This window comes from Lonchura striata, chromosome 6, assembly GCF_046129695.1.
Source record: "Lonchura striata isolate bLonStr1 chromosome 6, bLonStr1.mat, whole genome shotgun sequence".
NCBI lineage: Eukaryota > Metazoa > Chordata > Aves > Passeriformes > Estrildidae > Lonchura > Lonchura striata.
This window is the reverse complement of record NC_134608.1, coordinates 26,485,947-26,498,996: the sequence shown is the minus strand read 5'-3', so window position 1 is coordinate 26,498,996 and position 13,050 is coordinate 26,485,947. Positions and strand designations below refer to the sequence as shown.

The 13,050-nt window shown below is 35.3% G+C and overlaps 1 protein-coding gene across 4 annotated transcripts in view; it reads left to right on the top strand.

Moving 5' to 3' along the window:
• AKAP6 (A-kinase anchoring protein 6) overlaps positions 1-13,050 on the top strand; it is a 256,721-nt gene that overhangs the window by 226,923 nt on the left and 16,748 nt on the right. For all 4 annotated transcript variants that reach the window (XM_031504984.2, XM_031504983.2, XM_021542661.3 and 1 more), the window contains exon 12: positions 2,276-2,491. In XM_031504984.2, coding sequence (XP_031360844.2) covers positions 2,276-2,491 — 216 coding nt within the window. The remainder of the gene's footprint in view (positions 1-2,275; positions 2,492-13,050) is intronic.

Below are 13,050 nucleotides of genomic sequence, written 5' to 3'. Positions count from 1 at the left end.
TGAATTGCTTAGATGTTATAAAATGTAAAATAACAACCCTGACTTTAGATAGACTTTTTGGTCCTGTTTGGTTGGCTGGTACTTTTCCTGATCTGACATTAAGCTAATGAACATCATCAGAAAGGAAATGTGTCAGACATGGTGGTTACATCAAGAACCACGAAGGAAACTAGTAATGAACTCTAGGAAAATAAATAAGGGCAAGTTCAGGAAACGCAAGTGAAAATGCAGCTCTGGTATAAATTGAATAATAAAATTCCTGGTCATATTTTGCCATAAATAGTGGTTTGGGAATTTGTCATTCACCTTATTTAAAATTCAGAAATATTAAAGGTATAGGGTTCTCTCATTACAGAAGTAATAGAATTCTAGCTATTATAGAGTTAGGGTAATTTAAATAGCTATAGAATGCATTATATCAATAAGTGGAACATCTGTATGAAATGTCCACCTGCTACTGTATTAAGTGTACTTTACAATGAAATGTACTTTATCATTTTAAGATGTCTTCTAATGAAGGCTTATCGGGAATAACATTTTGAACACAAATACTTTTAGGCATTAAAACTTCAGCTTTAAATGAGATTGCATTGCCTTGTTTACCCTTGTTGATTAATAAGCAATCTGTTAGGATGGCCCAATTGTGCTAGTGAAAGTAGATTAGTAATTCAGCTATGTTAATCATTATTTCTCTTGAAGGCTTTAAAATAAATCCCTGTGTTTTGTACACTATCCCTATGCAAAGAAAAGATACATGTTTTTAGATGTATATAGCAACCTTTTGGTTCACACTTTCAGCTTAATATTATTGATCAAGAACAGCAGCAAAATACTCCATTGAGTTATGACATTTCTAATTATAAATTTCAATTTTTAAAAAAAAACAGTGACAAAAACTGGAACTGGAATTCACTTTTCTATGGAATGTTTTTGTTTTGCTAGTAAAATTAAGAAAGATGATCCTGGTGTTTTATCAGTTAACACTTCTGAACAGCTTTGAGACATGTAGTGGGTTTTTTTTTTGACTTCCTTCTTATTATGAATTGGAAGTTTAGAGGCAAAAACCCTGTCATCAAAAAAGGTGATAGTTCAAATTTTCTCATGGTGTCATGGACTTTCATCTGTGGTGTCCCACAGAGGGAAACAGATGTTAGCAAGTTACAATTTAAATTATCCGGAAAGCTCCCATGTGTAGAGCACAGTCCTGTTAAATTCAGGAGTAGCACAGCCCTATGATAATTATTGAATACTTGAGCTGCGCAATGTTATAAAAGTAAAGGATCTCAGAACCTGGGCTGAAGCAGTCATCCTCACGTGAATTTCTGCCTTCTGTACCCCAGCTTCATAGATGTTATTATTAAAATTTGTTCTGAGTTAAAAAAATCCTGGTTTTCTGTTCAGTGACAGTAGAGTATAATCATGGATAAAATCATGCTTGGAAGCACCCCATGCCATTAACTGCTTCCAGGTGGTAGACCTCACTCTAGTTCTCGCATGTAGTATATATTATTTATTCTGCTGCTCAACAAGATTCTCAGTACAGTTTCTTAGAGGTTTGTGGAGAACCAACATATCCTGACTCCCATCAAGCCAGGATATTAGGGCTTAGCAATTGTCTCCCATTGTCCAGTTTATGTCAGACTGAATCAGTATATGAAATAAATGCAGTGAATAACTCCTTTTCAGGGATGATACAATTGTCACAATTTTCCTACATTTACTTGAATATGGAACTACCCTGAAAATATTTTATGATAACAAAAAACATCTGTAAACAATTTTATACTGAATTTTCTCCTTCTGTAATGTTTCATCTGTGACAGGGCACATAAGATCCATAATTTCTATTGTTTTTTTCTAAAAATATACATATTCTCATTGCATGACTACAATTTTTCCCTCTTATTTTCTGTAGAATTTCTGAAGCTGATTACTGTCAGGGTAACTAATTTCAGATGTGACCCAGTTGAATGAAAAGGAAAGGAAGAATAAACGAGTCTACACCATAAAACTTTCAGCATTATAGGGACAGTTAGCTATGTATGGCATTTGTTTGAATAAGACTGACAGTGTTAGTCTGTCTGTGCTATTAAGGTTAGGACTGCATTTATCTGAAAATAAAACACTAAGCTTTAACAGAAGCACGGGAATTTATGGAAGACCTGGAAAAAATATTGCAGGACAGAGATTGCGCACCACTAAATATCAGATAAAATTTAATGTTTTAGTTTGCAAAGTATTCCATGCTGACATCTGCTGTTTGTCTGTCCTTCAGTCTCTGTGCTCTGAGATCAAGCAGAGGCGCCGTGGGGTAGCCTCTGTGCTGCGATTATGCCAGCACCTCCTGGATGATCAAGAGACCTGCAACCTAAATGCAGATCACCAGTCCATGCAGTTGATAATCGTGAACCTTGAGAGAAGGTGGGAAGCCATTGTCATGCAAGCTGTCCATTGGCAAACCAGGCTACAGAAGCGATCGGAAAAAGACTCGGTGAGTGATGCTTGCTTTAAAAAGGTCTCATGGGATTTCATTCTTCACAAGAAACACTTTTTCAGCACGAGAAAAACATACCCATCTCCGAGTGCTTTCTTCTGACAAGGATGCCATTCTTAATCTTTACTGTCTACAAGTGAATCTTCATTTTTTTCACAGAGTATTGTATGGACAACATTGTTTAATAATCTAAACTCACACATACATATTGTATTTTCTGGATATTTAGTCTCATCATATCTGATCCCACCCAGTAAAAAAAAAACAATCCCCTCCTGGTGCTAAGTTGTTCAGTACTAGCAGAACTGGGCCCAGAGACATATTTCACTGATTGTAAGTGTATTTTAGAAAAATAATTTCCTGTGTAACTAAGACTGGTTTTAATCAGCATCCCAGCAGTAGATGTCTATTTCACATAGAATGCCATGGATGTGTGATTAATATACAATCCTCTGTTATTTGAATATAAGTAAAATGTAGTAATTTGCTTTTATCTCAGGGAAATGATTCCTAAGAGGCAAAATAGCACTCTGCTTAAACTATCCATTAAGTGGCATGAATTAGATTGGTTTTCTACAGCATAAAACTATATTAAAAAGCAGAGGGAATAAAATAATCCCTACTGTAACACCATTGACTGTAACGGATGAATTGGCTCAGCATGTTTTGTGCAACTATCACACTGCTGAAGTCTGTATATTGCAGCTACACTGAAAGCAGTGTATGTAGTTCCTATGTAGTTCATATACTGAAGAGTCTTGGTGAGATTTGGGAATAAGTCATATAATTTTTAGGTTTATAGCAAGCAAAGCAAAGGAAAAAATCTAGACACATCCTTAGCAATTATCTGACTAACAGTGAAATACTACATTTGACTTCTTTCTTTTTAAGTTTCTTTTCTCTGGTTCAGTTAGGGTCATACTGTATGAAGATACATAAGGCATGTTTAGAATCTGTATCAGTTCCTGCCCGAGTGAAAATGTTATTAGTCTAAACAGCCTAAGAAATGGTGAGTTAGTGAGAAGGATGCTGTGGACAAGTGAACTCGTGCAGGTGACTATAATGTTGCTTGTCTGCCTTTTTCAAAACTTATAACATAGGAATGCTCCTCTGCTAGTTTGTTTTATTGGCTCTTTTTCTTTAGGTATTGATATAGAAATGGGACTTGAAGGAAGAGGTTTGAACAGATGGTTAGGACAAGTCAAAATGGTCTCGGTATGAGGCAGCATGGAAATAAGTCATCCCTGAAAAGCAGATGTAGTGTTAGTGTTGGTTTTATAAGCATGGGATTAGTCAACTGGCCACGTAAAAAGTGAAGACAATTGAGATTGTGAGAAAATATTACAGAAATTTCAGTGGAATTAGAGGAAGAACCAGAATTAGTGAGGATCCAGAAAGAAGCTTTATGGAAATTGTAGGTAGGAGTTTGAAACAATATATTTAATTGAGAGGAAAGTTAAGAAATAAAAGACTAATGCCATCTCAACAGTTGCAGAGAGTTTTGACAGTAATGAGTCTGGGAGAGCAAAACATGAGAACAGAAGTAAAAGAATTCATCAATGAAATAGGCTGGGCAAGTGAATAGGTTAGAAGATAAATATAAGGCTGAGGAATAGAAAATATTTATAAAGAAAGAAAATATAGTAGCAGAAGGTTTTTCTTGAGAAACGCTGCTTATATTTTTGTGATAATTCCATTTTAGGAATATTTTTGTCATATTACTAATGTGTTGCAGCAATAGCTCTAATAAATTTGGTTAGTGCTACCCAAAATGTTTAATGATCTTACCAGCAGCAGAAGAGCTAAACTTTGGAGCTTCAAAAATAAGTATGTGCAGTATTTAGGCAACATCCAAACCAAAAAACAGCTCTCAAAATCCTGATTTTTTTTGTTAGAGGCTGAGTATTGTTGGGTCTGTAACAGCCCAAGAGTGAGTGAACTGCATTCCAACTGTGTTATCTTAAAGGTAAAGTACCACAAATTAGCAGGGTTTTTTTTGTTTTGTTTTGTTTTTTTTTTTTTAGCAAACGTATATCTCCTCTTTAACTTGGAATAGAAAGAAATTGCATTTGTGAGATATGTTAGAGAGTGCTGACAGAGGTCCAAGTTACTGTAATGAATGCATATTATCCTCTCTTGCATGTGAGCAGTGGCTGTATGGAAGCAGTTGCTCTAAATAAACTGCTACAAGCTAATTAGAGCTTGGTGCTGCTCTTGCAGCAGGAATGGAGTCTTGTGTTTCTGTTTGGGATTGCAATCGATCAGGAGTTGAGGCATGGTGAGGATATGAGTACAGAATCTCACTTGGTATCTGGAGGCTTGGAACTTCACAAGGTACCTGCTGCTTTGTTCCCACTTTGCCTGAGGTGATCTGGAGTTATTTGCTGGGCTGAGCTGACTTTCTCTGGTTGAGGGGTGTATCATTCTTTCTGCTAAGAAATAGCAGCCATTTAGATGGCTGCTCATGATGCTCATCTAATTTTCACTGTGGACTGTTTTGTTTTGGAACATCTTATCTCAGGCTGCTTTATAACAATGCTTCCTTTAGTATGTCAGTATCTACAAGTTTCTCTTCCTGATAAAACTATCCATATTCTTAACATTTAAATATGCTCCAGCCACTGCAGGATTCATGTTTCTTTGACTTTCCTTGCCTGAGCTGGCATGTTCTAACCTTCCTTTTCATTCAGTTCCTCAGCATTTCTTGGGTAGGTACCACAACCATTTCTTCTGCTACCATATCTCTGTATTTGATGGTGTGCCAGTCTTGGCACACAAACTGTATCCCTTGGTAACAAGTCTGTCTTTGTGGTTGCCCACAAAATACTGTAATTTATGAAAACAAATGAGATGTTTTTATAGCCTGATGGTGTCTGACTCATTCATGGCATCTGACTTGTTGACAGTAAATAAGATACCCCAGATGATTGTATAGCCTCAGTGCAAGAGTCACTTTCATCTTCTACTGTTTTCTAATTGTGTACTGGGATTTTCCTTTGTCCCCTTTCTGCCCCTTTTTACATTCAGTCACTTATCTGGGCCACTTAGAATATTGCAAAGGTATGCTGTATTAACCACAGAAAACTTTTATATTTCTTTTGAATTGTTTTCATTCATTTTGGACTGGTCTTCAGCAGTTTTTAGTTTTGCTCAACTTTTGCAATAGTGGACACCATAAGTTTACAAATAGCAAGTTATTAACATGTACTTCATGTGCCTACAGTCAGGTAAAAGCACATAAACAAAAAGTTCTATATAGGATGTGAAATTATCAATAAGATTGAAAAAAAAAAAGCTCCAGAAAGATGAAATAGGATTAGACTCAGTAGGTCAATCTAGCTATATAGAATGAGGTATTCATAAAATGAAAAAAAACTCAGAAAACTGGAAACAGTCCTAATTTGTTTTAGCAAAAGAGGTTTTTATCTCCCCCATCTGTTTGTTTTGGTGTTGTGTTTGGGTTTTTTTTTTTTTTATTGTTTTGTTTTATTTTGATTTGTTTTTTTCCTAGTAAATTTTTTTCATCCAGATTTATCATTCCGTATTTTGCTGATATAATGTTATGTATCACCTTAAATTTAACTTCAGGATTACACAGATGCCTTATAGCTTGTCTAACAAGACCCTGCTAGCAATCATCTTAAAGGAAAAAGAATACTGCCTGGCAATTGCAATAGCAATAGCAATCTTCATTTAACTAAACTCAAAATTGCCATCTAAAATTCCTACTCGACAGCTGGAGAAGCTTTATCTCACTATGCACTTTCCGTTAGAAGATATAGTCTATTTGAAAAACTGAAAAATTAAAAAATGGTTTTGGGACAGATTCATTCATAGTCGTGCCCATAAATTAAGTCAAAGTGTGAATATGTACGTTGTTTTCTACAACTTTTTTAAAACTTTTGCTCAGACAGTGGTATACCCAAGGCAAATTATGTGTTTAACCTGAATGGATTATTTCAGCTGCTACAGAGGATTCCAATTTGTGCATGTCTTGCCCAGATCAGGTATGTCTCTGTATAGAAAGCTACAATGAGATGACCATGGAAATTCACTTTTTTGGGACACAGAGAAAGAGAAAAAAACCTGTAGTTTCTAATGGATTTTACTTTAGCTGCAATTCCTCCCTTTTTTGGTGAGTGGAGAAGCTGCTTTATATCCAGAATGCTCTTTCATTGAATGAGAAACATACCTGTTTTATGGAGCAGACAATTTCTTTTCTTATTCAAGGGGGAGGCTAATTATTGAAGGGACAGTATTACTCATGCATTTAAAATGGAGATTTTGAGCTAAGGCGATTTGGGTTAAGGTGCCCTAATTCTCACATTGTCCTGAAAATGTCTGAAATATTAATTTGTCTGATCACCAAGTTCACTACTACACCTCATGAAAAAAAATTTATTTCTCTTCTTCTGAGTCATCTTATGTGTACATTGCACTGAAAGTCCAGTGGAACCTTCATCTGTATTGGCTTGAAAGTATGCTGTACAACCAACCACATAATTGAAAATAATAAGGCCACAATAAATGGGATGGCCTTGGGGTATAACACCCAAGGGATTCAATTGGTGTCGCTTTGTATCAATGTCCATGCATCATGGTAATTGAGGTAACATAACCAATTACCACATTTTAATTAGAGTTGCAAGGACTTGGGAAAATCTGCAATGGTGAGACAGCTCACTTGAAAAAAAAAGAAAAAGAGTAAAAAAGAAAGGCACTTCTTTCTACAAGATTGTTTCTTAGGCAGTAAAGAGCTTGCTTAAATGGTTTTTCAGGATTTTTACCCGACAACCTCCTGGTTTCCTTTATAATGCATTTGGAAAAACAAATTGTTAAAGTATGGCTTCTGATTTTGTATCTTTGTTCTCTTACTCTATTTATCTGTTTATGTGATGCTTTCTGGGAAAGTAAACAGTTTTTCATAATGGTAGGCATGGTGTCTCCACTTCTCTACTTTTACTTCACTGATGCAATATTTTTTCAACTCATAGAATGACACTTTTTCTAAGCTTAAAAAAGACAAACAAACCTTGTTTCAGGGGCAAAAAATTACTCTGTCATTGTTCAGTTATTTGCTAGATAGGTTCACTAAAAAATACTTGGATTCTAAAAGTTTCTTATTTCATCACCAGCCATAATTTTGTGAGCACTAGCTAAAAATCTTACATAAAATTTAGAATTTCATCAGGAGTGTCTAGCACAGAAAAGTACTGAGATGATTAACTTATTTGGATGAGAAGGGCATACTACGTCTTGTAGAGTCCTGAACACCTATTACAAGATCTAGCTATTACAAATTATTTAATGACTTATGTTTTTGTGTTGGACATCTTTCATATAGTCTATGACAGTACCATCTTGATTAGATGCATTTGCTCACTTTGGTGCTTCCTTAAAATATTTAATTTTTAAGTTAATGAATATTTGATTTTAGAGTTTGAAATATGGTGCACCACCCTCTTATTTGAAGTGTGTAAGTTTTTGAGCTTCTGGGTTGCATTGTGTCTGATTTGTAACATGAAACAATTATCTGTAGTATCTAAAATATAGTTACGCAGATGCTGATCCTAGGTCTAGATTTTTCTTGATCTTAATTGAAGATAGGTAACACATCCCACATTCTTGCAAGAAATTCTGTGTTTCTAGTAATTTTCTTGAGGACCAGCCATAGTTATGAGTGCACAGAGTCTGGATGATCTGATAAAACAAAGCTGGGAAAACCCTTGTTGTTGAGCAGATCACAGCAAAAAAATTCCAGACCCAGTCAACGTTAGTCAAAATTCAGATAAATGTTGTGTTATATTCTTGAGAGAGTCTCCTGAGTGGTCACCTGCAATGGTAGGTTTTTGGAGTGAATAGAAAGAAAAAAAGAAATATACTTAAGTCTTTCAACAGAGTGCTCTACTCCATCCTCAGAGACTGCAAATCTTTCTGTCACAACTAAAAGTGTAAGGTAACAATCCAAGGGTGAAATACTCCCTGCATTTCACCAATCTGCTATATTATGCCACCGTTTCCCTCACTCTGGCAGATGCCATGTTTTGCCACAGCTTTGTAAAATGATGGGGAGTTTAAACTCATAACTCCAGCCAAATCAGACAAATTATCAGGAATAATCAATTTTAGTTGGAAAATGAGTAATATTCAGAAATTGGAAATATGTTGTTTCCAAAGCACACCTATGCTGAGAGAACTGTCAGACACCATTTAAACAGCAAAAATACCTCATTAAAAAATAAAAGATAAAATGGTTAGGTTTTCATTTTCAAGGACAGAGGTCTTCAAAAGAATTCACTTTCTATTTAGGCACTTAAGTACGGGGTCAGATATTTAATAGTGCTCAGCAGACACTGACTCTCATTGCAATGCATTGTGTTCAAATTACAGGATGAAGTCAGTGTTTTATTTAGATATCTAATATCCACTAATTGTAAGTCTATGACTCAGTCCAGGGTTGTTTTAAAAATTACAGTTAAGGGAAATATGAAAGTCACAAACTTGTGATTTTTTTAGTTAACTTCATGACTTGTTGCTCTGCAAATCTAATGAATCCAATTTTGCAAGGAACAGTATATGAGTGTAATTGAGTCTAATCTTCAGATGCTTTTTTTCCAAGAGTTCTCAGATAAAATAGTTTTTAGAAAAAGAAGAAGAAACCTTATTTTCTGACAATTTGCACTGCAGTTTTTTCATCTTACAAGGGCCTTCCATATTGGATGATAGGGCCACAATACTTATGCCACTATGGAAAGATATTTGCATGATCTTCAGGAAGTACATGCATAGTCAATATCTCATGTTCACTGTTAAAGAATATTCTAGGAGCTGCATCAGTGCTGAGCAGACAGGAATATAATTAAAAACAATTTTAAAAAGAAATGAAAATAACTAAGGTACAATTATTTACTCTTTTTTCTTAATACAGGTAGGAAAAAGTACCAAATAAAATTATCAGGCAGAAGATTTAAAACTATCAAAAGGGAATACTATTTTCATGGAGTGAATAATAAAAATGAAATTTGTTCCTACAGGATGTGGAGGATAGCAAAAATACAAATGAATTCACCAAGTAATCAGACAAATCAATGGAGAGGACATCAATTAATGCTTATTAAGTTCCAACTCTGAAAGTCCCCACAGGCTGACTTCTCAAATTTGGGAGGGCAACTTCTATATCCTTTTATGTGTTTGAGGGTTTTCTAACTTTTCCATAAACATTCAGTACCAGCCACTGCAGGATATGGGCTCAGCTAAATGGACTGTTGATCTCACCTAAAATGACTGTTGCTGTTTGAAAGCACATGAACTTGTAGATTTGGAGGCCTATATGGACAAGTGAAGAAGTTAAACAAAATGTCTAGAGTTTTCATTTTATTTGGAGGGGTTTTTGCTATTTCCAAAAGCTGTAATGCAGCCATTTAGGTAATGTGCTTTCACCAGAAGAAAATTTTCAAAAATGTACCGACTTAATAGTTTACCAAGACATTTCTAGCATAGTTTTTCTATAAAACATACAGAAATGATAACAAATACATCTACTTAGTATTTCAGTATGCACATACATTTATATCAGAGGTACTATAGTAATACTATAATACACATTAAATAATAAAATGTAAATCATGAGCAGTAATGATCTGAGTTCCATTTCTCCTTCTATATAAGATTGTGTCATTGTTGTAGCTCTAATCCATATACAGGTCTTCGTGTTTGGTGTGTGCAGTAACATGTAAATTACCTAGCCAGCTGCGTTAAGCAGTGTTTGTTTATTCTATTTCTTTTGGCATAGCATACAACTGAATTTCTGCCAAAAATGTGGCTGCTTCAGGGAAAACTGTTCAAGTCAAAGGAAGTTTTGAAAGGAAAGATATATCATAAGTCTTTACTCTGAAACAGTATAATCAAAAGAAACTCTGTTCATAAAAAAGACCTGTATTAATGTAAAATAATGAGTTTGTAAAATACAATGAGAAAACAGAATCTTTTTAGAACACTCTGTTTACATCGACTTTGTAAACAAGAATACAATACTTAGAGGCAGAGACTTTTTTCATGTGTGGGAAGGATGACTAAAAGTGTGAAATGTGAAAATGGAAAGCTTAAGAAAAATTATTTTTAAATGGCATATTAATATCCCCTAACACATAGCAGATAAGTGCATTTAAATTTAGAAACCAGTGATGTTTAAATGTTAAAAAATTGCATTAATGATGCGAGAGCTATCTACTTACACTTGCAGTCCTTTCAGTCTTGTCTGACACTTCCTTTTTTATCCAGCCAGCTAATTTCCCCTCCTTTGTGAGGAGTAACTGTTTTCACACTAGTGGTTACCCAGCAAGCCTCCTCATTGTTTCATGGTTAATTATCTTCTTGAGCTTCACCTTCTCAAGCAAAGTGAGAAGGACTGGGCCTCCCCGCAGCTCTAATGAAAGCTAAGTTTGAGAGATTCACTCTGTGAATAAATGCAGTGTCTGATCTACAAACATAATAAATGAGTTCCTAAACTTTATGGAGTCACAGTTCATTCAGCAGGTTTACTGGTTTACTGAACAATTCAGAAATACACTTTATTCTAAAATTCCATTTTGATTTTTAAACGGGATGGAATATTGTTTCAATGTGAAACAAAATACCATAAACTGTTCCAAAATTCCTAAGCACTACACAAAAAGTAAAAACCTGAGCAGCTGCAGCTGAAAGACTTAGAGGTCTATACTGCATATTAACAACACTTCTACTGATAACATTAATACTAATAACCCTGTACCCTTCAGCTATTGCTTTGTAAACTCTTAGTATTCATTGGACTTTTTGGGCCTCACCTGTACTGAAAATAGGCATTGTGGATAGACTGAAATCTTCAACTTATGTTTTGATTTGAGCCCAAGTTTAGGCTATGTAACATTTAAAATAAACTCATCTGTAAGAGAAGGAAGTTGAACAATGGCAACATAGTGATTTTGTAACAGTGAGTTACTCCCTATTTTATTTTTTTACTCTGTCAGACTAAGGCAGACATGTATAAACCCCTTACAATAGCAAGATATAGTTGTCCACTACTTTGGCTTCTTCCAAGTGAATTTCTACAAAGTATGCTTATATCAAATCATTTTGCAAGTGATCTAACCAAACTGTGCACTTGAGACACTACACAGGACCTATGCAATGTACAAGCTTAGACTGGAAATTCCAATCCATTTTTTCCAGCCAGCTCCAGACCTGTGTTGACATCAATTATGTATAGAGGTATAAACATCATCACTTACCAGAGAAGGAGAAAATAAAATAATCTGGAAGTTCAAAGATGATATGATCTTGGTGAAAGAGCTCTGCCTACCTAGGAACTGCTTATATTTGGAGATTAGGCCAGTGTTTCTATATCGCAGCATTTGAAGAGCAGCTTTTCTTAGACATAGTCTGTGTAATGGCAAGGAGCAATTGTGCTGTTGTAGCCTCAAAGTGCTTACCATTGTAATTTTGATTCATTGCCAGAACTCCCTGCCACTTACTGACAACTGTGGTGTTTAACTTAGCACTTGGAAATCCATAGGTGGGCAGACTGTGCAAGTACTTGTAATATGCAGTATTCTTCTAGACTTTGACTTAACAATACTTGCTTATTGACTCCCCTCAAGTTGATATCTAAAATTTACAGATGGTGAATCAAATGCTTCAGGAAATACCAGAAGTGAAATTGCAGAGAAATTGCATTGAAAATTTAAATAAGGGAGACAGGGAGTCCATTCTCATTGATAATGTGAATGTGGTGGTCTCTCAACTGATTCAGAAGAAGAAACTGATGATAGGGATGGGTATTTTTCATGCAGTCCTGTTATTCATAAATAATAGATAAAGTCTTCCTTTCCAGTATACTGGAAGAATTTTTTTACTTAGAAATTCAAGTCTCTCTATTCGAGCTCTTCATGAGAAAACTTTTTTCCTAGGTTTCTCCTAAGGTCAAGTTCCCAAGGGCTTATGTCCTGCTCTTTTGTACCTTATATCTGTCTATGTTTCTATGGTGATTCTCACTCTTCAAAGTTTTTCAGGAACCCTCATTTTTGCTGAAACAAGGTTCTTTAAAAAGCCATGATTTTGGTGTCCTGATGTGCCTGCTGTAGATTGGAGGTGGCTATTGCATCTACTGAGTCTCATAGCATCCACTGAGATGTTCTGGTTTAACTGAGAGTACACTGGTAAAGGAGTACCAGTTCCAATGTAAATGATACTAAATTAAAACTATTATTAACAATATGCTGACCTCTTAACTAGTACAAAGAGAAAGCTGTGACATTCACATTCTCTGGACAGAGACATAATTCTGTCTCTCAGGATTTCTTGGAGAAACACAGAGAGAAGAAGAGAAAACAATCTTTATCTCTGCTCCTCTGTTTTCCCCATGTGGAATGTGGTATGGAGATTGTTTACCTGGTGATTGCTTGATTGGATTCTGGTGAAGGTTGTTTGGGTTCAATGACCAATCGGATCCAGCTGTGTCTCAGACTCAGCAGAGAGTCACAGGTTTGTTAGGTTAGTAAGAAGTAGGTATATAAAAT